Source organism: Nannobrachium achirus, assembly GCF_963921795.1.
Source record: "Nannobrachium achirus genome assembly, chromosome: 19".
NCBI classification, from domain to species: Eukaryota; Metazoa; Chordata; class Actinopteri; order Myctophiformes; family Myctophidae; genus Nannobrachium; species Nannobrachium achirus.
This window is the reverse complement of record NC_137826.1, coordinates 32,476,253-32,502,293: the sequence shown is the minus strand read 5'-3', so window position 1 is coordinate 32,502,293 and position 26,041 is coordinate 32,476,253. Positions and strand designations below refer to the sequence as shown.

General features: G+C 41.9%; 1 protein-coding gene across 1 annotated transcript in view; it reads right to left on the bottom strand.

Moving 5' to 3' along the window:
- Window positions 1-6,272: 6,272 nt before the first annotated feature.
- The window catches only part of LOC308304777 (unconventional myosin-XVIIIa-like), a gene marked incomplete at both ends in the record, with an annotated part of 88,286 nt that continues 68,517 nt past the window's right edge, over window positions 6,273-26,041 (bottom strand). Inside the window, 9 exons of the mRNA XM_080749407.1 lie at window positions 6,273-7,650; window positions 8,310-8,432; window positions 14,153-14,197; window positions 14,880-15,019; window positions 15,131-15,316; window positions 16,882-17,019; window positions 21,681-21,764; window positions 22,964-23,080; window positions 25,242-25,355. Of these exons, the coding sequence (XP_080605533.1) occupies window positions 6,273-7,650; window positions 8,310-8,432; window positions 14,153-14,197; window positions 14,880-15,019; window positions 15,131-15,316; window positions 16,882-17,019; window positions 21,681-21,764; window positions 22,964-23,080; window positions 25,242-25,355 (2,325 nt within the window). The remainder of the gene's footprint in view (window positions 7,651-8,309; window positions 8,433-14,152; window positions 14,198-14,879; window positions 15,020-15,130; window positions 15,317-16,881; window positions 17,020-21,680; window positions 21,765-22,963; window positions 23,081-25,241; window positions 25,356-26,041) is intronic.

Below are 26,041 nucleotides of genomic sequence, written 5' to 3'. Positions count from 1 at the left end.
CAAACAAACATAGCAATCTACAACCATCAATCACTTAAATCTAGGTGAACCTATCTACAGTACAGTAGAAGATAGGTTCACAGATGAAATACAGCTTGACATGGAGAGGAGGACTACAGAGTATGGGCTAATTATTGGAACTGCACTGTATGCACCAAATGAAAGCATCCAATTGTTTTTAATTGTTTGTATGTACTGCTGCATTATTAACTTTGCAGCTGTGTTAACATACTGTGAGCAATGTTCATTGATTCGTCTGAATTCGTAATTACTCATCTCAACGACTTGTTTGTTCTCTCTGCACTATTCTGAGATAAAAATGGATGGGTATAATCAAAAGATAAAGAAAGGTAGCGTACACACAGTATAATGCTGTCCCATGCTTTATTAATCAAACAAACAATAGCCCCTCCTGGGCAAAACAATGTTTGTTTGTTTGTTTGATTGATTAATAAAGCATGGGACAGCATTATACTTTGTGCGGGTCCATGCCCAAGTTCCCTCAGCCCCATTGACATCCAAAACAACTCCACATTTCTTCTGTAAACAGCTGAATTTATTTACTATAAAACAAATCACTCTTATCACAAGTGGTGTCCTGTTCAATAATGAAAATAAATATGTTTTTTTTAAGCTATGATGTCAACTCATACAACACTTTGAAGCAGTGTGTCTAAAGTCAAAAGCTCCAATACAGATGTAGTCAAACAAATCTCTATATTCTGAAGCTTTGACATCAAAGTGTCCCGTGTTCCACATTAATATTCATGTGCTAAGCAACGGAAGAAATGACAAAATAAGAGACAATATGTAGAAAAGCTTCTGAGAAAATATGCAAATAGCGAGACACTTGAAGCTTATTTCCTTCCACTGCACATGAGCAGACAGTACTATGCACCTCCATTTTCTAACCCTACCTAGACATCATTTACATATCATTTCAAATTCATAAGGTCACAATAGTCTAAGGATATCATTATCATCCAGTAAGGCCAGATATAAATATACTGTCAGCTCATAAATATTTGGAGAGTAACAAAAGTTTGATGTTTTGGCTTCATATTCTTCATACTTTGCATATGAAATAAATAAAGTTATGATGATGACTTAGAGATGATACTGTCAGTTATAATAAGGGTTTGTCAGTAAGATGCACAAATGAATGAGTTTCAGTTAGAAAGTCTAAACTTTTTTGTCTGAATTCTAGGGGAAATGATCGCTAAAGTTTATAACTTATAGAGTCTCGTTTTCCACTGCAATGCAACAAGGTAGGAAAGAAAAGTTGACAATGGATGGCATACATCTAGAAATGTTGTATATACTGTGGAGAAGAATGGCTGTTTTACTGATCTTGCCTTGATCTGTAAAGAATATTTGGCACCGGGAAATGGCCTGACGAGTGCAAACCACTAATGGCAAAAAGGTATCGCCATCCTCATATTGTGTAATATTTCCCCTTTGAAGAAGAAGAGCATACAACCAAAACATTAAACAAAGTTTGTCCAAATACTTAGCTCACAGTACATTTGCCATGATGCTGTACTTTGAATAGTGGTGAAGAAACACACATCACCAAAGTAAGTGTGTAACACAGGCACAGACAGATGGACAGACAGACAGACAAACAGACACAAGAATAGACAATATATACTAGTAAGACCATAGACATATAAAGGTAGACGCCTCCTCCGACAGGGGGCTTTGGTCAAAGAGGACTGGCAAGCTTCCTGAATTCTGAAGGACGCTTCAGAGACAGAATGGGACGGAATGGGACGCAGGCCAATCAGATGTGGGACTGGCGCTGGACTGGCGCGACTCCCTCTTTCCCACTGCAGGGGGCAGAGTGCCTTCCACGAATCCACAACGTTCCCCAGTTCCGCACTTCCGCCAGTCCTGTTTGACCAGTCGTGCCAATGAACTGCAGCGGCGGAGGAGGTATCTAGCTTTTTATATCTGTGAGTAAGAAGCCTCAGGGCGACAAGTGACCTCGCCCTTTAGGTCAAGGTCATGTCTTGGCCATCTGGCCAGTGATGTATATCGGACCAGTTACCCATATGGAGACCCCTGGTACCCATATATGGAGATCCATGTACTGTATATGGAGATATGCTGTGAGAGCCGACACATGCTTACTCAGTTATTCGTTATGTGAAAGTCCTATGATGTCTATGACATCTGACATCATACATACAATACATGGCCTCCATATATGGGCATTCCCAATATGAAGTCCTGTTAGAAATGGCCTTAATATTGATGACATCAGGGAACTCCATACCGGTATATGGGCATAAAATGGATTCTGTTAGTGTGGTTCCCCTGACATCACGGTGAAGTCAGAGCGGCAAACCCATTCTGTTAGAGTGGTTCCCCTGACATCACAGTGACATCAGAACATGATGTTAGAGAGACAAACCCATAGACCTTACACAAGTGACACAACCACAGTGTCAGGCGTGACAGAGATACATATGGTCAAGCTGTGACCGTTCACATACTAAACTGCGACTACAGTCGCAATTATTGCAACGGTCACAGCTTGACCGTCTCTGTCACGCCTGACACTGTGGTTCCCCTGACACATCACTGTGACATCACAGGTGACATCTGTGATGTCAGGGGAACCACTCTAACAGAATGTGTTTGCCGCTCTGACATCATGCTCTGACTTCACCGTGATGTCAGGGGAACCACACTAACAGAATCCCTATTATGCCCATGTATGGAGTTCCCTGATGTCATCAATATTAATCCCAAATCTAACAGGAAGGACTTCATATGGGAATGCCCATATATGGAGGCCACATCGGCTACATACCACTGGAGGACCTACACATAACGAATAACTGAGTAAGCATGTTTGGGCTCTTACAGCATATCTCCATATACAGTACATGGATCTCCATATATGGGTACCAGGGGCCTCCATATATGGGTAACTGATCTGATATACATCACTGGCCAGATGGCCAAGACATGGCACGACCTCGCCCCAAAGGGCCCTGAGCCATCTTACTAGTAAATATACACTCAAACCTGCAAATAAATACATTCCCTTGATGACGAAAGAGAACAAAATCCCAGATAGCGTCAAACAGTTCACATGAACTCCACATGTACAGTATGTAGCTAAATATACGTAACTACACCAAGTATATAACTTAATGCCTAAACTCTCACGGAATAGCTCTCTCTCTCTAACATAATTTCATCAGAATATAGTTTACATGAAGGGTAAATTCCCCAAATCTTATGTATGAAATACATAATGTATGAAATCTTATGTATGAAATATATATATATTTTTTACAAATCAGTAGTGTAGAAGTGTAGATTTAATTTAATTTTTTATATATATAAAAAAAAAAAACGCTTTAAGAAAAAAGTTGCAATGTCTTTCAAACGGCAGATCTCTCATTTTGGAACACAACTATGCACATGTAAGCATATGCAAAGATTAGTAATAAAGAGGGGGGAGTCAGTTAATACTTCTTGCAGTCTCCATTAATGTGGAGAAGATAAGAGGCGATCTTAATAGCTGGTCAGACCTTCTTGAGGAAGTACAGCAGAGTGGGTTTATCTAAATCCTCTTGGCACAGCTATCTGAATGGTCCTCAAACATCAGTGCCGAGAAGAGCATAAATTAGATTGAAAAGCAGTTCTATGGAATAAAGCAGTGGCGAGAGAACGTCATTCTTTTGCTTGCTCTTAACATATGCTAATGTTGCTTAACATTATTGAGCTGTACGTTATAATGAATTAAATTTAAAAACAACAACAACAAAGATATCCATTGAAGCAATATTAATCCCAAAGTAAACTTCCAAACTAACTGTACTGCAAAACATATTTTGACAAAATTGCTGTCTTTAAACCTCTTCCATGGGCCTTCCTCACTTGCTGAGATGAATGGAAGTGGTTTTAAGAGATAGACGTGGAACAGTGAGTGTCCTTCTTGTTGCCATGAACCTGGATTAGGCTGAGGTCTCAGCTGCCAGTCTGCCCTCGCTGTCACTCTGCCTCGGGGACTGCCTGCTGGAATCTCTGCCTCCCTCATCCTCCTCTTCAGATCTGGAAACATTGAGATGTCTCCGGTAGAGTGGAGGACTGAAAGGATGAACACACACACACACACACACACACACGAGCACGCGAGCACGCACGCGCACACGCGCACGCACGCACGCACGCACGCACGCACGCACGCACGCACGCACGCACACACACACACACACACACACACACACACACACACACACACACACACACACACACACACACACCCATGTGGATAACATGTTCTTATTATATCCTTGACAAGCAGATTAGTATACTGTTGTGGCCTATGCTATGTTGATGTCACAAAGGAAACAAACACAGCATTCACCAGTGGTCAAAGCGTGAGTGTTTCAACTGAAGCAACAGAAATCATGCACAATACCTGGAGGGATATTTCACTTTAAAGAAATACATTAATCATTATTATTTCATTATCATTATCATTTTAGCGTCTAACTAATATGCCTGTATGTCGCTATGGGATATCTGAATTTCCCCTCGGGGATCAATAAAGTATCTATCTATCTCAGGCTTTTGTGAACACCCCAGACAGTTTTTAAGTTGCTCGATTCAGTATTTAGATATTTCATATTCATTTTATCAGACACACCCCCTTACTATAAAAGCGCGTTGTAACTTCAAACTCAATTTTAAACATGATAGATTCATCGAAAACACCCGTCCTTTTGTTCTGGTGACTCTATCTAAATACCGAATCAAGCAACATAAAAACTGTCCGGGGTACTCCTAAAAGCCTGAGTAGACTAGACGATAAAATGATGAAGCCAAACCACTACTGCACTGAAAACTAAATCCGTGAATGCTTTTTAAGGCATGTGTGGCATGTTGTATTTTTCCGTTTCTATTTATAAACTTTTAGTATGTGATCAGGGAATACAGTATGCATGTCTGCTGTGTTGTAAAGCAGAACGTTTTACGTAGCTTGAGACCCAAAACAGAAATTTGACGTTTGCCCGGGACCCCAACTAGTGAAAACAGCAGATCTACAAGCTTGATTTTTTAATAATAATAATAATGAATAAACAAATGTAGGAAACAAAAAACAAAGGGACGCATAAAAATGTGTCCACGACCCACAAATGGTTCCCGAACCAGTGTTGTAGAGGATTAGGTGAAGTAGGATTAATTGGTCAAACATCCATGGATGCCAATACATGCATTTCAATTAAATGCCTAACGCCAAATTAATAGGCGTCTGAAGCGTTTGTACATTAATCAAACAGCAATGAGAGTTTAATGTTTAATCATTCCAAGAATTGCATCACACCTCCAAAATAAAATGGATAGTTTCTATTTGGAACTCAAAGAATCTACAAATGGAACCAAAAGGACCAGCATGCGTCAATTTTTTGTTCCATTAGTTAAGTCTAAGGTTCCAATAGTTAAATTGAAACTGAGGATTTGACAGTGTCTTGGCAATACTGTAAGTGTAAATTTGATTTGTGCATTGCTGACATTTCTAACACTGTCTAAAACAACTCGCAGAGATGGACTCTGCCAAAACAGGCCAGCCTAGAGTCCATTATGGTGAAACAGAAGCCAAGAATTACTGTATCAAACATCACTTTATAACAAAAATGTCTCATGTCTACTGAGGCTTATTTTTCAGCGGTGTACTATCATCTATCTCTTGGAGCTCAGAATATGCAAGGTGAAACTGAAGACAATAAATATCTGCAAATAGTGTTTGAAATATTAATTTTCTGCTTTTTTTTTACCCCCCAATGATGGATAATGCCTGTCAAGTGAGCAATGTTTCTCTCCAAGTTGTATTTGATTTAAAAAGAAAACTGGAGTCAGCAAAAAGGAAAGAAAGAAAGAAAGGAAGAAAAAAAGAAAACAATGCTCGCAATAACCTAAAAGCAATATACTATACAGGTAATATCCTTTAAGTGCAGTTTTTAAAAACTCATTAAAACTCAAACTTTAAAAGATAAAGCACTGTTTCCCAGGAGTGAGGTATTACACATTGTCAAAAGCACAACAGTAAGAAATATCCTGGCATCCACATCAATGATAATGTAGTATAGATACAGCATCATAATATTTAGACCATGCCATTTGAATGCAACACACAGGTTTAGTATGTTAGATCGGTCAAAACAAAATCACACAACGGCTGATTAGAACAGATCCAGGCAACACTCCTTTTGGGTTAGAATCACAACAATCATCACCTTCTGGTGCTGCTTTTAATCATCATCACTGTCAGGCTTATAGAGGTACTTCATCACCAAGTTGTCCACTTTCTTCTGCTTCTTGTTGTCCTTTTTACCGGCTGGCCCTGTGTCATCGCCTGAGGCTGGAGAGTGCCGTGTGGGACCCTTCTTCACGCTGTTGGAGCTGCGGTAGGAGACGGTAGAGCCCGACGAGGAGTCGGATGAGGAAGAGGAGGAATCTTCAGACTCGCTCTTCTGCTTCTTCTTCTTCTTAGAGCCCTTCCTGGACTTCTTGCCCTTCTTGCTCCTCGAGCTCCTCCGGCTGTGACGGTCGTCTGAGGAAGAGCTGTCCGACTCAGAGCTTTTCTTCTTCCTGCTCTTGTTGTGACTGCGGGAGCTGCTGGTACTGAAGCTGCTGGAGGACCGAGTTCCATAGTCCACCGCTGAGCCTGAAGCTGAGCGGCTCAGACTGGACGTGCTCTTCCTGCTATCCTCACCTCCGTCACCCTTCTTTTCTTCATCCTTCTCCTCCTCCTCCTCCTCATCAGACTCCTCGAGTTTGCTGCGTTTGAACTTGATGGGCTTGAAGCTCAGCACCTCGTTGATGGCAGCTTCCAGGTCCGGATCCAGGTAGTTGCGGTGAGTGGACGATTTATCGGAGGACTCGGGCGGATTGTCATCCGAGGTCCGTGTCTGGACCGGGTTGGAGAGGCTACGACTGAGGGAGCGCGGGCTGAAAGAGGAGGGACCCCCCTCGCTGAAGGCCATGCTCAAAGCGTCGTCGTCATCATCGTCTAGGCGAAGGCCAAACTCACTGAGCCCCGTGCTGCGGGCCAGGGACATTCGGGAGCTGCTGCGTCTGTCGTCCTTCCAGGAGTTACTGCGACGCACAGACCCAGGGCTACTGCGGCTCACGCTGCTGATGATGGACTTGTTGTCATCATCCATGTCAACCATGCCCCTCCTGATGGACATCCTGCTGGGCACCGCAGAGGACACCATCGAATCCCTATCGAATTCTGGACTGCTGCGGGAGCTCCAACGGCTGTCCATGCCCTTCCTGGCTCTGCTGGTGGCTTCAGAGTACGCCATGGAGATGACGGAGCCCCTGTCGTCCGGGTCATCCTGGGACTGGCTCTTCTTCCTGTCCTCTTGGAGCTCCCCAGGCTTGGACTTGGCCTTGCGGACGGATGGGTGGTGTGGCGCGTCCGGCTGTTCCTTGAGATTGCTGAACAGGTAGCTCTCGTCTCCGGTCCCCCCTATGGAGTTGAGGTTGGACCGCTTCCTGTAGCTAAGGGAACTCATTGATGACACTGGCCGGCTCTGCTCAACCTCTTTCCCTTCTTTGCTTCCTTCGTTAATCTTCTCCTTACCCTCCTTTGTTTCCTTGGCATCTACATTGGCCGCATATCTTATGGGTTTATGGAGGGAAAGCGAGACACAGCCGGATACCACACAATGAGAGACAGGGAAAGGATCAAGAGATAAGCTTTCAATAACTTTCTAAGGAGAAATGGCGAGTCGATCTTTTACGAATTTTCCCAGCAACTGGCAAAACCTCAATGCTGAACTATTTTTGATTAAACGTAGTATGTGATGTGAAGTGGCTGGGATTTAAAGTCTCTGTATCATTACAATATTCCAGTACAACAAAGGCTGAATTTGTCCTTGGAATCAGTATAGAAATGGGACAGTTAAAGTAACTGCACAAATTTGCTCAGGCTATAGCATGTATAAAATAAGTGAGGTAATCAGCCAATGGGAGCATCCATCTGTCTGTAGCAGAGGGCCCATTTAGCAGACGTGCCAACTGGCCACGGGCCACTTCAATAAATCTGACAGCAGCTGCCTCTGCCTGCCATCTCATGTCATTAGAGAGATGACCGCGAGAGAGCAAGTTGACACCTAATCATATGAAATACTCCACCCTCTGTCGCACACTGCCCCAGGTAATCCCGACCATTCTTTGGCTATATAAGACAGGAAATGAGGATGACTCTATCTCTGTACGGCCACAGGGACGTGCAGCGGTTTGTCATTATGAGGAGGCCTGCAGGTGACAGCACTAACCTGGTGCTCTTCAGGCTCCCCTCGTCTGACAGGGTCTTGGCGGAGCCCTTGTTCTTGGACAGCCAAGACTTAACTCCATCGACGCGGTCCTCCACTTCTGAGTCCGTCTCCGTCTCGTCCCCACTGCGTGGAAACAAGTGCAGTTACAGATTTAAGTGAATTCACCCACTGAATTTCCCCAATGGGATTAAGAAAAGTATCTATCTATCTACAGGTTATCATTGTTTTTTTTTATGTCAGAAAAGAGCAGCTTTTATGTTAGTCACACATGCAGCAGTTGTTGTGTTTCATGCATACTGTATACACTGTACATGTAACACAGCTGGGGGGGCGAACCCTAGCTGCACCAATCTCCTGTTCTACACCTTTCTATTCCACTACGTCATTTCAACCATGACTAGGGGGCACTGTGTGGAGTAAACAAAAGAATTTCCAGTCTAACAGACATATTTTATTTTCTGCTCAAAAAGTGTATTTTACAGAGAAGGTGGGGTGCTGAGAGGCTTCCCACCCAGGAGAATAGACTTTCAACAATGCAAAACTGCATTTGTTTAGGTGAGTAGCGAAGTAGTTTTGTTTATCTTTACTAAAGTCGAGCCCTCGCAGGGCAGTGGAATTCCCTGTCCTGTATCTGAGCCGAGTTCCTGGCAGGGCGTTAGAGAGACCTCGCCAACGCTCTGGACCAGGGCTACACTCAAACAAACAGATACATTCCCTTGATGACGAAAGAGAACAAAATCATAGATAGGGACAAATACACACACACGCACGCATGCACGCACACACACACCCGCGCGTGCGTGCGTGCGCGTGCTGGGCCCCTGATTCAGCCCGGGAAAAAGAGTTGGAGAGGCCCTCATTGCGCGCTATAGAGAGAGATCTCTCTCTATAGCGCTGCTGCCATTATTTGCCATTTCAGATCATGACAAGTGACAAGCCAGTGGGCCAATTACTGTACATGAGTTATATTTCGTCGTTGTCGGGTGGAAACCTTGTATGTCCAAAACTGTTTGTTTTGTATTTATCATTTTAAAAATGATTTAAACTAGTGAAAACAGCCGATCTACAAGCACACAACGCCTCGCACCGCGAGGCGTTGTGTGCTTGTAGATCTTCTGTTTTCACAACTTTTGTGCAACGGCCTTGTATGATGAAGCAGGGCTTTGCTTTGCGAAAAAATGTATACATTTGAAACTTGGAGATACGAGGTTTCTGCCCGACAGTGACAATTTACTTTGTTGGCCACCCAGCCCCCAAAATGGAACGAAGGCCGACATTTTATTTTAAATTTTTTCCTAATGGCCGGCCTGGACCAGCCGGGAATGAACCGGCCGTTCGGGAGTTGTCCCGCTTTTCCCAATGGCCAGCACGTCCCTGATACCCTGCCACGCATCACTGCAGGCAGGGTAATCATTTTGGTTGGGTGTGATACACAAACAACATCAGGTTATCAAATGTTGTGTGCTGGCTTGAACCCAGTATCGAAATGTCCAAGATGCCTTGTGTTTGACAATAGTGGTCAAGAAGAACGCCACGCATGCTCTAAGCAGAATGTAAATGAAGCTCTTAACAGCTAATTAACTTGGCTGGGTCTGGGCGACTGGGCTCTATGCGTGGCATGTGGCCCATTGCTGGAGATTATTATTATTGGGGTAGCGCCAACGAGGCGACCCTCTAGACCCAGTCTCGACAATAACACGCCGTATACAAAGACCTCGGGGACATCGTTGAGAAAAGCATAATAGAATTGCGCCTAGTAAAGGTCAATTCTCATTCATCTGCGTCCGCTCCGAGGTGAATAGCGCTGAATTATGCATCCCATTGTCTGAGGACTTTAATGCGGAAGGAATAGAAGCAGTAATTCGTGGGTGCTGACCTCGGTTTGAGCACGTTACCTCCAATGTTGTTACTACTCTAGCTACTTGTCCAACTGCTTGGAAAACGGATGTGTAAAAATGATACGCAACATTACTTCATGATAAATGTGGTTTTACAAAGGGAATGATTCATAGAGCACTGAGTCTATTCCTTGGGGAGAGGACAATGATAAGCATTCTGCTATCTATTTTGGTGTCAGATTGAGACACTTGCTCTTAAAAACTAAATGTGTTGAGGCAGAGCATGACTTCTATGATGACAGTATTTTCACAAAGGAACTTCAGTATTATCACATCTTCAATGTGATAATAAAGAAAATAGCTGACAGAATGGCATTTTGCTGAACAGCAAATCCATGAGATTCCATCTTAAAAAGAAAATCAGTTCACAATTGTTTTACATAGAGATGTCCGATAATATCAGCAACCAACCAATAATACACTTTTATAATAAAATATGGCAGTTATTTTGCACAGAAAATGTTTACATTTGGAAAGCCTTGTTGCATTTATGAATGCATCCAGTGGAGCATCACAATAAAATTAAGCATAATGTGTTAATTCCACGACAGGAGGTATCTGATGTTGTTAAATGACATTAGTTTTGGTGAAAAAAGCCTGCATATATCAGTATCGGTTGATATCGGAAACAGAAATTGAGAGTTAGGAGTAACCGGATGTCAGCAAAAAAAAAGCCAATATCAGACATTCCTTATTTGTACTGTATTGGACCAACTAATCTATTCCATTCTTTGAAATGTGGTGTCAAATGCTTGTCAGAAGCAAATGCAGCACACAGTATTCCTACTGTATGTGGGGTCTGAAATGGCAGCCAGACACAGTCATTGTGCCATATATTTACATCCCAACCACTCATCCCCCACTGAGGAGAGTATAGCGTTTCCTTTGTCCCTGTCTGACGTGCCGCGCATTCAATCATGTTTACATAGAGTACAAAGTGTCCATTCTCTCCTGCTCTTTGGGTGGTTTGCCTGAAAAACACAAGTTATTTACATGTACCTGGAGGGAGGGATGCCGAGATAAAGAGAGAACAAGACAAAAGCCTCATTTATACTTGGTCACACGACGGCATCGCGGACCAAAATTTAAATATAGACAATCTAGTATATAGCTCAGAAGCCACAGAGATTCAAGATTCATTTGTATTGTTTATGTCAAAGATGGCATTGTTATGGACATTTGCTTTGGTATTTTTAATCACTCTTTGTCATTGTTAGCGTAACGTTCAGCGATAAGTGACATGGGAATGTAACCTGCATCTTGCAAACCTTCTCTCTTTGTCTGTCCCTCCGTCACACACACACGCACTTCACACACGTGCACACACGCACGCACGCACGCACGCACGCACGCACGCACGCACGCACACACACACACACACACACACACACACACACACGCACACACACCCACACACACACACACACACACCACGCTCATGCCTGAACTAATACCGTAGATGTCTTGCAATTGAGTATTTTGTAAATGGTGCCGGCCGCAAACAGTTTGTCATTGGCCTCACATCATTAGATAGCCAGCCCTGGTGCTCTCAGATATAAATGAGAGAATTTAGCATTGGACATTAACCGCTTCTCACAGCGGGCCTCAACTGGTTGTAAATCTTTGTCACAAATACTGTAGCCTACTTATACTCTGCACCAAGCTTGTGTTTTCTTCCTATCCTTCATATTCCTATCCACCTGTATATGACTAATTAAATACCAATCCCACATTCATGTGGGGTATTGCAAATGTATGCAGATTGAATACTCACTGGCAGAGCATAGGACATCCATTCATGTTGTCGTGTCTATGCAACAATAAATGGACAAGATGGCCTTAAGCAAAATGTGTGCTATGACAAGCATCACCTAGTATGAACAGGACCAACTCCTTACTTCTTACCTTATCAAACACACCTTTATACTGAGGTAATGCTTGCAAAATGCCAACCATATACAGTAAACATTAAAACATTACTCATACACTGACTGAGAAACCCACTCGTCCAATATTGTTCATCCACATTGCAACCGAGGTAAAAGGAGAAACTCCTTTTCATCTTATTGCACTTAATGTAAAGTGCACTGTATTGCATTTTAATATATGCAATGCACTACAGTGTATAAATAAGGCCTGATTGATTGGCTGATTTAACAATGTGCCGTTGTGTATAGAGAACACGTTGATTCATTTCTCTTTTTCCTGAGCTGCACTGTGGTGGAGGCATGTGCATTGAATCTGATACACATGACTTGTCTGATGAAACATGAATAACAAATGAGCATCTAGTCAGAAATGAAGGGGGTGCTGCAAGAAACAATCGTGGGTTAATTCTGAATCAGTGCACACGACATTGTAAAACAGGAAATAATGAAAGGGCACTGCATGTCTGCCACGTTAATGTTCTGATCTAACTTTTAATTATAAAATGAGACACTATTGTTATTGCTGCACAAAAACAGAGGGCATTTTGGTTAGTCACCAAGAATCGTGCTATTGTTTAGAAACAAGCGGCGTTCGCAATCGGGGAGAAACATTGTTCTTTGTACATTGTTTTTCTTGAACATATTATGTTGAAAAAAAGTCCCTGTTGTGACACAAAATCAAATCAGAACAATGAAACATTTTCATGCATGCAAGTTGATAGCTGAGAGATCGTTGGCTTAATGCCATCTATATAATTTGGGCTTTGTACTGTGCAATTTTGTACTGTCTCATAATATTTTGGTTCCCATCTACCGAACTGAGTTAAGATAAAGGCAATGCTACTGTATCAGACTCTTATACCGTGATTTTGTGTGTAATTACTGTATACTCGAAAACCTTAAGCTTACTGTACCACATACAGTAAGCTATTACAAGAATAGCATGCACATTATGGCCAAAGTGCCAAGAGGTTTTTATTATTATTAGCGTTGAGATTAATTAGTCTACTGTAACTACTACTGTATGAGTTATTTCTACTGCCTTTTAATTTCAATCATGTACCGTTGTGCTCAAAATTATTCAACCCCCTCTGAAAATGTGGTTTATTAGTGTAGCCACTGTTCTTTTAACTTAGAACTTGTGAACTATGCTCAAAACCATACTTCAGTGCCTTTGCAATTGTTTTATATCCTTTTACTTTGTTGTACAAAGCAATAATCTCTTCTCTGAACTTTTGTGACCATTCCTTAGACTTAGCCATGTTTCTAACTGCTCTAATCACAGTCAACAAGTCAACAAACTTCTAGTCAGGCCCGGTTGCACATCTGATGCAACTATTTAAGCCCTTGATTAGTCGATTGCAGTTAATTACAGATGTTTTCAAGTGTGCTTAAGAGTTGAATAAAAAAAACTACAAATATTACTTTGGTTGAGCTATTTACATTGTTCTTGTATGATTTATGTATTTCGTTCAGTTGACAGTTTGTGAATTTAGCCAATAAACCAGATTTGCGGGGGGGTGTTGAATAATTTTGAGCACAACGGTAAATTGCCAGCAATTGTTTGTAAGTAAACAATTGTACTGCTTGTAAAATGAAAGGACAACCAATATATCATGATGCAAATCCTCTGACTTCACATGAATGGGTTAGTGGTATTGGTGACTGCATAACCACAAAATGGTAGAAGATATAATTTAGTGGAAATTCCACAAGGTGCATGAGAACGCAAAAGTCTATGATGATGGTCAAATTATGTAAAAGGTTGACGGCGGGAAATATTTAAGGAGACAATGATGCAGTATTTAGGAGTGTTGTTGTATGTTGACATCTGGACAATTCTGCCAAATTAGGTTTTCCATACTATTCAGATAATTTGCCCATTTATTTTAAACATAATTCCACTGTTTTTCTCAACACAGTGTCAGTGGGATCTTCCGAAATAATGCATTATTCTCTCTTGTAAAAGTGGAAAGCCATGATAATGACAACAAAAGTCATGCATCTCCATTCTCACGTTTTGTTCTTTCTTTTCTGATATTTCGTCACCATGTCTTGTAAGCTGGCCGTAGTGTGTGGAACGTAAAGACAAAAAGAGGAAAGAGACACAGAAAAACAGGTTGAGATACAGTACATAAACAACAATATTGAGAGAGAGAGAGAGAGAGAGAGAGAGAGAGAGAGCGAGACCAGACCAAATAAATTGGTGCATTCCTCTGTGAAGCACTGAGTCAGTAAATCAATTCATCCTGTTGCTGCCTTCGTTCGCAAATGCAGCCAGGGAGTGTAATGTCTCCCTTCTGGAGCTTTATATTACTGCAGTGTTTACCTCCACAGTGAAAATCTCAAACTTCTTACAAAGAAGCAGGGACTCCCGACAGGGGAAAACCCACAAATAGACAAAAGATCGGGAGCAGGAGACTGAATTAAAACAGGGGTGAAGGAGTGTGTGGGGAACAGAGAGAAAAAGAAAAAAAGTGCCGGGGAGACGGAGAGAGAAGAAACAGAAGGGGGAGAGTGAAGCAGATAATTGCAGGGGGAAAAACAGAGAAAGAGCTGAAGGAGCAAAAAAAGAGGCAAGATTGACAGCTGGCCAAATAATGAGCAGTGGTCAATCGACCAACCTTCTTGCAACTTATAAAGTGAAAGTGGTCTGTAGCTCTGCTGCCAGAGTAGGCACTTTACATTCAGTACAAATGAGAGGCTGTATTCCTATGGAGAAAACAGGGGGAGGTCTACAGTACCTATCAATTAGGTCATCGTTGTCGTCACTCTCCATCTCATCTTCGATGGCGGCCTGCAAGTCACCAATCCTCTTGAAGGCCAACTTGAGGTCCACTTGTAAGCTCTGATTGGCTGCCTCCAGGCTCTCAATGTCCATTTCCTGGTGAATGGGATTGTGATGTTAATTACCACTTCCATTAGAAATCAATCAATAAAAGAACATTAGAATGGATCTCGCCATGGTTTTACGAGCAGTACCCCAGAGGCTCACCAGTTCGTGTTTCTTGCGGCTGGCCTCGGTCTCCTTCTTGCTCAGCTCTCCCATCTCCTCTTTGATGTCCCTCATTTGCCTTTGCATGCGTTTGTTCTGCTCTTTCTCTCGGTTCTCTGCGGCGACGTACTGGTTCCTCTCCTCTGTTATCTTCTCCAGGTTCTCCTTCAGACGGCCAACCAGGCTCTTGAGGAAGAACCAAGCAAGCAGAACCAGTTTTCAGAATCTCTCTGATAGGTAGATTTGTGTAGTTTTAATCATGTGTGTATTTTACTTGTATAATGCACATACCATGCCATGAAAGATAGGCTTATGCGACAGACTTAGATTACCTCAAACACTACAGATCCTACACAGCTGGTAGTAGGCTGTCACTGCTTCAGAGTATGAGGTGTAAATAAAGTCTTTGATCACCTTTATCTTTAAGTCATAAAGAAACTGTCTGATCACTGATCAATAGATTTTTGATGTGTGTCTTACTGTTAGCATACTGTGTAAACATATTTTGATCTATTGTTATCTCTTCCTGTCCTTTGATGAGTTAAGAAGTTCCTTGATCAATATGTGACACGTATCTCATTGTGTTTGCTGCATGTCAGGTGCCAAAACTAGGCCTGGCCTTCCACTGTTGGTAGCAGGATATATAGCTGACTGTAAGATATTGTGGGGGAGGACGGTACTCAGTAGTCACTTGGGTCTGTACTGAGGCGGAAGGCTAAGGGCAGAGAGGGACTCTACTTGCTTATGCTGTATGCTATCTTGGACTTGCTGTTATTGCCTCCTAAATAAAGCTGGACATCTACTTCTCATCATTCTGGACTCCATATTCTTCTATATTTCGTAGTAAGGTTTAGAGTAAATTCCTTACTTATCACTCTCTATGATCACACCATGATGCAAAAGAACAGGTGTTTTTATTTTTGGTTTAACTTAACCTGTTGAACCCTAGCATCCCTATTCTGGGCATGTTATAGGTGTATATTCTGCAAGAATAGCTGCATATTAGGTGAAAATAGCAGATCTACAAACTCACAACCCGTCACAACGCGATACGTGAGCTTGTACATCGGCAAAGGCATTTGGGGTGGAGGGAAAAAGGAGTGGGTCAAATACAGACCCCTGCGGAACTCCGGTCAACGAAGTATATAGGGTTTACATTTACAGTATAATGGTGGCATTCTGGGGCCCTGGCTAAGGGAGCAGAAAGTAGGCTATTTTGTCAGTTGCATGTTTCCAGATGTCCTAATGTCTATTGTCAATGTCAATGACATACAGTACTTTATAGGGCTGGGGTTTTCACAGTACGGCCCCTCTACTGTGAAATGGTAGAAGAAAAAAAAAAAAAAAAAACTCACAACGAGCTGTGGTGAGCCTGTTGTAGATATTTTCACGATGATGTTTGATAATAACGACATTCTTAAAAATAGGGACCATGTTGTTAAACTGGAACAATAATCTTTTAAAATCAATTCGAATTGAAATGACAATTTTCATATGTATTCTTCCTCCTTCTTTTCCCTCTCCATTCCGATTGCCCCCCCATTGCGCTCCCTGGCAGCCGCCGTGGGGGTCGCGGGCTCGCGGCCCCCGCTTTGGAAACCTGTGGTATAGGGCTATACAATATAAAGCAGGAAACCTGTGGTATAGGGCTATACAATATAAAGCAGGAAACCTGTGGTATAGGGCTATACAATATAAAGCAGGAAACCTGTGGTATAGGGCTATACAATATAAAGCAGGAGATGTCTCACCTCCAGGCGTTTGATCTGAGTCCTCTCATACTCCAGTTTAGTCTCCAGCTCACGGATCTTAGCTTCCTGACGACTTACTAGAGATTTCTCCACCATGGACTGCTCCTGGAACTCAATGTGGCTCTGCAGGGAGTGGAGCTGGGAAAGACATAGATGCACGCACGCACGCACAGTAAACCTCATGAAAGCGCAAATGCATGCAGTCCCTCTCTGTGAGGAGCACTGCTCAATGAAAAACCTCGTCTTTGGCCTCCTCTGTTTTTATTTCACCTCCACTTAAAGTAAAGGGCGACTTTGTCTATTTTTAACATGAATCCTATTGTATGATGAGGACATAGAGTAAACCTGACATACAGCACAGCTTCCCAATGACTTCTGTGTCTCCAGAGCTTGGCTCGGGTGCAGGAAAAACTCTGCAAGCCATCCACAAGTTTATGTCAGACTTTTCACATACAGTACCCACCTGCCCCACAGCACAACACAAGAATTCCAGTAAAAGAAAATCTGCTCACATATACGTGTATCAGTATATAAAATGATTAGAGATATAATGCAGTGGTTCTCAACCTGTGGGTCAGGACCCCCAGGGGGGTCCCCAAATTATTTTGGGGGTCCCCAGATGATTAACTTAATATGCAATGTTGTTTTCTCACTCACAAGTGGATTCCAGGGACTCTGTGGGCTCCTTTAGGGGGTTCTAAATTGACCCATACAAGTCTGTAACTCTGACAGTGTACAAATGGAACCAAATGAACCCTAACGGGTCCATTTGGTTCCATTTGTACACTGCCAGAGTCTCACTGAACGCCATAAACGTCTTTCACGTCTTTGATCTTGAGTGCCATAAACGCACTTTACGTCTTTTTAATTAATCAAAAGTTTTATCATTTTTTCATAATTGTAATTTAAAAAAAAATCGCTCTAGAAGTTAGCCATAAGCCTCCGTGACCGGAGCGATACGGCCGATTTGACTGTAGCACCAGTGTAACACAGTCCGACGGGAAACCGGTATAACCGAACATTGGTTCCGGCCGTTTAAATGTTATCTTAAAACGTTCGTTTATACACTATCCGTGCTTCCCAGACGAAGTATAAGTACTCAAAAAACTCGAAAAAATCACGCGATTCCAGCCGTGCCATCCATTCGGCCATCAGAGCCCTTGATAGCGATCGCCAGGGCTCTGAAGTGTTATAGCATGATAGCTAAAAGGCCTGGCACTGATGTAAACAACTAGGCCCGGACCAAAACAAAATGGACGTTCTTCTTCCTTCTTCTGTTTGTTGATCAGATAGTAGGAGAACACCAGCTGGTGGTTTTCAAAGGCCATAGCACTCTAGAACACACACAGCAGTCATAATAACAGTATATATCAATGTGATCTAGGTCATCTTACACATGTTCTATTGAAGCCCAAATCTAATGATAGGATATATATATATAAATATACATGTTTTCCTTTGTAAGAGGGGTAGTGTGGCTTTTGATAGAAGCATAGATTTATATATGTAATTTAAGTACAAAATATGATTTTGGCCCCCATAAAAAGGTAAAATTAAACAAAATGGATAGATTTGATAGATTTGAAATAAAGGGTGGCATTCGGTGAGTTAAGGGGATACCTTGAAATGTGGTAGTTTGAGAAACACTGCTCTAATCGACAACATTTTGACTAGAAAATACTGACATCAAAAGTCCAGTTTTTATGATATGTTGAAAATAAAAGTAAGTTGCCTTTTTTCTGTTCAGTAAAATTCTTACTTGATTTGGTTTCAAGCTACGTATACAGAGCAGCACTTTCACATACATTTGTCAATGTTTTATCATTAAACATAACAGTAAAATAAATGTTTCCATTTTCCATGTTCTCTAATGTACCTCTGCGTACCCCTAGGGGTACACGTACCCCCATTTGAGAAACACTGGAATACAGGGTATCTACACATTTCTGAAGTGACAATTTAAGGACTTAATACCTCTAAAATGACAAATTAAACATTGGCCAAATTGCCAAATATTAGAGGCAGAAATTGTAAAATACATGCTCACATGCTCTGTGAGTATGTACATCTACTATTTTCACAATAGAACCATGTTATACAAAATATAATGCCTCAACTCTTAGTGCTCGTCAGGGTGGGGGGGGCAGTTAAAATATGATTATTTTGGGGGTCGCAGCCTGAAAAGGTTGAGAACCACTGATATAATGCAGGAAGAACAGAACTGTTTTTTAATAAGGCCGTTTTCTTGGCAGATGTCATTATTGTGTTTCCGGGTATATGATGAGTCCTAGATGATCCTTCATCTGCTGTAAGGAGAGTTGGCTTTGGAGCAGGTTGATCTGGAATCAGCACAAAGGCTCTATGGAGTGAAAGGATCAGTGCCCTGCACTTGTTAAAACACGTTTTTTTTTTTTTCCTTCTTATGACTGGAAAAAGGATGAAAGACAGATGAAAGAAGAAGCGACCCCAGAAACACTGTATGGCACCTGATGAATGGTTCTGCATTTGAAACCAGGAGGATTTGGAGTTCCCGTTTGAAGTCATTAAAGCCAGATTTTCTCCCACTGGTAATACGGCAACCACTAGAAGGTCAGAGGCTTTAGATGGCTATCACAGCCTCCTCTGGTAGATCTTAACAATGCCTTACAGCCTGCTACGTGTGAGCATGGAGAGCCGCTAGCATAAGGACAGAAATCCTTGCACATGATAGGAAGGACTGAGACGCAGCAGCACATACATATGACTTCTCTAGTGAATAATCTGAGGGAAGGATTAATGTGTGAGCCGAACAGCCCCTCCAGGATTTCACAATGACGAGGACTGATAATAAGAACTTATGTAAAGAGAGTGTCCTAATCTTTATCTCTCTAATCATCCCATCCAATTTTCACATCCAGGGGGCGAAATTCACACGTTCGCAATTTTGCCCAATCATCACGATTCATCACGTACAACAATCCAATCCACCTGACCATAAACAAACGGCCACCGATGACACATTCACTTTCTTTTTTTTTCAGCTGCCTGAGAAAATCTCTGACATTTACCAAATCCATTTTCTGATGTTTCACACAAAGTCATATTACAGTGGAAGTGGAAATTGAAAGTGCTACTTTAACAGCTACAGATGTTGCTTTTCAAGGCAGGGACGTGCTGGCCATTGGGAAAAGCGGGACAACTCCCGAACGGCCGGTTCATTAGGAAAAAAAATTAAATAAAATGTCGGCCTTCGTTCCATTTTGGGGGCTTGGCGGCCAACAAAGTAAATTGTCATTGTCTGGCAGAAACCTTGTATCTCCAAGTTTCAAATGTATACATTTTTTTGCAAAGCAAAGCCCTGCTTCATCATACAAGGCTGTTGCACAAAAGTAGTGAAAACAGCAGATCTACAAGCACACAAGCCCTTGCGGTGCAAGGCGTTGTGTGCTTGTAGATCGGCTGTTTTCACTAGTTTAAATCATTTTTTAAAATGATAAATACAAAACAAACAGTTTTGGACATACAAGGTTTCCACCCGACAACGACAAAATATAACTCATGTACAGTAATTGGCCCACTGGCTTGTCACTTGTCATGATCTGAAATGGCAAATCTTTGAGTAGCAGCAGCGCTATAGAGAGAGATCTCTCTCTATAGCGCGCAATGAAGGCCTCTCCAACTCTTTTTCCCGGGCTGAATCAGGGGCCCAGCATGTCCCTGCAAGACATTGTAGGAGGGAACAACACTGCCACATCACTGTGAGAGAGGCTGTTGTGTTGAGTTCAGAATTGAACTTTTAACAAAAGACCAAGTGGTGGATTTAATGTTAGCTTTGAAAATGGATACAGAGTATAAAGTGAAGGCAGTGCGTGCGTGCATGCTTGTGCATGCAGAGGCTCATTTTAAGTTGTAGAATCATCGCTCATTTCCTTGCCGTTTCCACCAAATTCCCACGTACAAATGTGCGCTCAGTAGAGTACAAATCTCAACCAGGAGAGATAAGAGAACTGAGGTCCTTGACCTGCTGTGAGCGTGCAAAGGAAGACACACACTCACACAGACAGACAGACAGACAGACAGAGACTCAGGGCTGAATGCATGGTCTCAGAACAAAATCCTAAAGCAGCTGCTGAACTATTGAAAGGTGGAGGTCGCTTGAGTTAAGCTGCCACTCTACAAAAAATAGCGTATTTTCAACTGGGGGGAAAAAAGGAAGAAATGTGTCACTGTGTTTGCATCTCGCATCGCACAACACTTATTCAGAACGGGTGCACATTATTGTGTATCATTATTTTATGCTTTAACTATTGAAAAATAGCAGATATACAAGCTCACAGCGCGGCACCGAGTGCCGCGCTGCGAGCTTGTAGATCTGCTATTTTTGAAAAATCGTGAAAAATAGAATTTTGACCGGATTCTATAAGTGTCTTTTGAATCCTTCTAAGATTTTTGGAAAAACCCTTGTTTCTATGTACGCAATCTGGCTAGCCAACGTCAAAGACACTTAAATGGAGCTCAGTTAGTCTGTTCTTGAGAGACTACTATGTCAGTGGTGCTCAAACCTTTTCATGTGAAGGAAAAAATGATATTTATTTGGCCATGGACCCCCATCTCAAAATATTTAGTTCCAGGGACCCCCCAGGAGCAAAATTTGAGTTACAAACGTTCGCTTTAAAAATACATAAATTCAAAGATTTGCACACATTTTCACGACTTTTTCCACTGGTTAAAGCATTCAATAATTATTTTGCACAGAGGCATTAATATCAGCTGAAAGCATCAAGGCTGCAGCGTGTGGTCTCATGGTCCTTGTACGGTACCTTCTCCTGGATCTCTTGCTTCTCCTTTGAGGCTTCCTCTAGCTGGGCCTGTAGATCACTGATCTGGGTCAAGTCCCTGGCAGACTGGCGCACAAACACAAAACACAGAGTCAGTAAACCTGTATACAGAGGTGTGTGACGTCAACATGGGGGAGAAGACGACAGCCAGCCCCATGGCCTCCCCTAAGTAACAAGAAATCTTGTGAAATTAAATGTCGTCAACCAATCATCAAAAGACGATGATACACGAAAGAAGAAGAAGGTGTGTGTGTGTGTGTGTGTGTGTGTGTGTGTGTGTGTGTGTGTGTGTGTGTGTGTGTGTGTGTGTGTGTGTGTGTGTGTGTGTGTGTGTGTGTGTGTGTGTGTGTGCCCACGTGCTACATTTTGGGCATGGTCTTTCATATACACACAGACTTTTGTACAAAATATGTCTATAGATGGTTTCTGCTAGAAGATGTTTACACCATTAGGAAGGCTCAAAGCTAATTGAAGACATTGCAAGCGGGTTAATAATGGATGAAAAGAATCTTAGCTAGCCTAACTAACAGATGGTTTTTTTTTTTCGATAGTTGATGTCGTTTCCCTTGGCAACACTTCCAGAGCCAGATGCCCACAAAAGTTTGAACGTAGTCAGGGCAGCTGTGTTATTGTTTACAGTCTGAGTCCGCAATTAATGTCATCTGCTGTGAACCAGGCAGGGTCTCTCTCTGATAGCAGTGAATAATGACTTTTGGCACATACATATACTGGAGTATTTCTCACATTATAAATCCATTCCGCTGAAGAATAAACAAGAGCAATAACTGGTAATGCAAAAGGCTATGGCAGCCTTCGTTTTAACTACTTCATGCTATATTGACTACAGTATGTTCACATAGCAGCCATTCCAGTGCACGTCACATACTTTTCATGTCTTACATCATATCGTCGTTGTCGGGTGGAAACCTTGTATGTCCAAAACCCTAACCCTAACCCTAACCCTAACCCCTTTTATTATTATTTAAAAAAACTATTTAACGTAGTGAAAATGGCCGATCTACAAGCACACAACGCCTCGCATTGTGAGTGAGACCTCGCATTGCGAGACGTTGTGTGCTTGTAGATCTGCTATTTGCACTACTTTTGTGCGACACTCTTGTATGATGAAGCAGGGCTTTAACATACACATCTGAAACTTGGAGATACAAGGTTTCTGCCTGACAGTGACGATATTCTACTATGTCATCATACTCTACTGAAGTATTACATCATATACGCCAGCATGTCAGCCTAACAGGGCTTACTTGGGAGACTGCAGCCTTGTGTTTCTTCATCAACTCATTCATATCCTCCTGGTCCTCCTCCATACGCGACTGCAGGTCATTCTTCTCCCTCTGCAGACGGCTCACCTGCTCATCCAACTGAGAGAGAGAGAGAGAGAGAGAGAGAGAGAGAGAAAGGGCAGAGCGGAGGATTTTAGAATAGTGTCCAGGCTTTTTGTCTGGGAGCTATTGAACGTGATAAAGGGTCATTAGCCCAGCAGGCCTGGGCAGTCCTGGATTCTCATCTAATGGCGATAAAACTGAGTCTGGCCAGTGGTTCTGGCTGGAGAATGGGACCAATTGGAGATAATCAACAGGCACATTTACTGTAGGCGGGGAAAAGTGCAGGCTGGAGGTGTTCCATCTATACGGTGCATCCACTCTTTTAAGAGAGACAGACCCAGACTCTAAATGCACTCTTTAATGTAAGACAATTACAAGACCTTTCCCCGCCACAGACATAGCAATTAACAAGCAGAGCACAGGCAGGCTTATAGAGTGCTTTCATAAATACATACACAGTGTCAATGTCTATAATCCCTTCTAAAATTCACAGAGGACTATCATTTGACTCTCATTCATTAGCATAAGCGGCAAAATTTAAGCGGTATTATTTTAGTATGCACATAATTAAGGTGTGCACATTAACACTGACACCATTGCACGTTATTCCATGTTCACGGCTGTGACAGAGAAGGAAACAGTAGTGGAGCTATCATGGCGGAAAAGGGTGCGAGTTGCCCCAGGCCCTATAAGAACTGTTTCTATTTTTCTTTTTAAAAATTTCTCTCATTTTGGTCATCATGCCAATTCTCCCCATGTGTATAGTCCCTGTCACTGCAAATCCCTAGTGCACCCTGGGGTGCCGCGACGCCAGTCCAGGGGTGCCGCGAGATCATTTGATAATATTTGGAATTTATTTGGACACTTGAAAAAAATATTTAGTATCATTTTAAACTTGTCAGTCAGTTCTAACCAAAATGGCTATTATCTCAACGTTTTCCTCGCAACATAATCACTAAAATATCGTCACTGTCGGGCAGAAACCTTGTATTTCCAAGTTACAGGACAGTCGCACAAAAACTAGTGAAAACAGCCGATCTACAAGCACACAACGCCTCGCGAGTTGTGTGCTTGTAGATCTGCTGTTTTCACTAGTTTAGTACATATTTTAGATGATAAATACAAAACGAACGGTTTCCACCCGACAACGACGATATGCTATAAATATAAGGTGCTGGGAGTGAAAATTATAATGTAGGGGTGCCTCGGATTAAAAAAAATATTTATGGGGTGCCCTGAGACAAAAAGGTTTGGGAACCCCTGCCCTAGTGACATCGATAGCCGATTCTCTTCACTTCATTCACAGTTCTGCACCCAAACAGGAGTCCCCAACCAGACTGTAGGAGTCGCTTGTGCAGCGGCAGAGATAACCATCCCCACCCGGCTTCCCATCCGTGAAAACGGTCAATAATTTGTCTTTGATTGCAACTAATCACAAGTCATTTGTCAACCACAACATAGCTTGTCATTCCATTGCTGTGTGCTACTGCATGTGCGTTCTACAGTATGTTTTCGCATCTACAGTATTTAATCTGTAGTTTTGTAGTCTTGACTACTAAAATACACAGTCAGGAGGAGGCTGTGTACGCTGCCTTCCTCTCTAGGGTATTTGATCTGTGTGTAAAAGGCATGGTGCTGGGTCACAGCATGCTTGGCTTGTTGCTGTCCATCGGCGGTGGTGCTGAACCATTCAGCACTCTATGCATGTTGAGTGTACGTGCATCTAATTGGTTTGTCCATTGGATCTCGACTGGCAGCCACGTTTCTTTTTTTGTGTTTCAGTTTTATTTGTGTATGATAGGATAATACTACAATATATTTTACAGTTATACATTTTTAAATGAATTAATCAGAATGACCCCTCGAGACTAGCTCTGCCCCTGAAAGTCAAAAGTTTATGAAATGTTTATATAATTACGCAGAAATATAGTTCTGTGGGAGCAAAACTCAAAATGCTAATTGCAAATGAAAATATTGTATTGAAGCAGGTTGAAATGTACATTTAACCTTTTGCCTGGTCAAGTCAATATCAGACAATATGAGCAGAAAACAATGTGTTTTTTTCAACAGCAGTACACACCCAACTTATATACAGTATTATACAAGTGAGAAAGTTGTACTATCCACATCTTTGTATGGATTGAATACTTTATTAACAAGTTGCAAACAGTACAGCAAGTACCATTCACAAACTCACCGCCATCTTGGCTTTGACCATATCCTCCATTTGGATGTGCAGGTCCTCTATTTCAATCTCCATGCCCTTACGGGCCTTCACTGCTGTAACGCACGTGAACTCCGACTCCTCCAGCTGTAAGGGAAAGGACAAAGGAGGAATGTTGGAGGGGATGAGAATGAGCTGTGGTCAAGGATGCTTCCTGAATGTCTCTAAAAACACCACAAACCCAGATGGCTGATGATCATTAAAAAGACGCGAGAAATTAAATGCGTTAATGTCCAACTTGCATGTTGTTTATTTTGCTCAACAAACAATGTTGGTAGGATGCTCACATAGCATCAGCTAAAAAGTCAGCTAAAAGGAGCTTCAGGTTTATTTAAACACTTTCAACATGACATCCCTACAGTATTTTGGGTGTGTCATTATAGGCACAATCTTTCAAACATTTCACAATATTTTCCAAGCTTTAGCTTGTACTGTAGCTATTTTTGCTTTTTGATGTACAATGAAGTACAATATATAGGGTTTAAGAGGTTACACTACTTTTATATGGCTAGGTGTAAGGAGCTCTTACCGGGACTTTGAGACTCTATTAAGACTGTATATTAAGGTCAGGTCTATAATTAATTACAAGCACATTTATAATGTATTATAATTTGCTTATATGGCATTCTAACACTTGTCATAAATGTTTATGATTATGCATAACAACTTATAGCAAGGTTAGGAAGTGTTATGAGTGCTGGTCACAATGCGGAACATTGCACATTATAATTGTTATAATTTAGTCAGTAATAGTCTCTTTGTTGTTATGCATA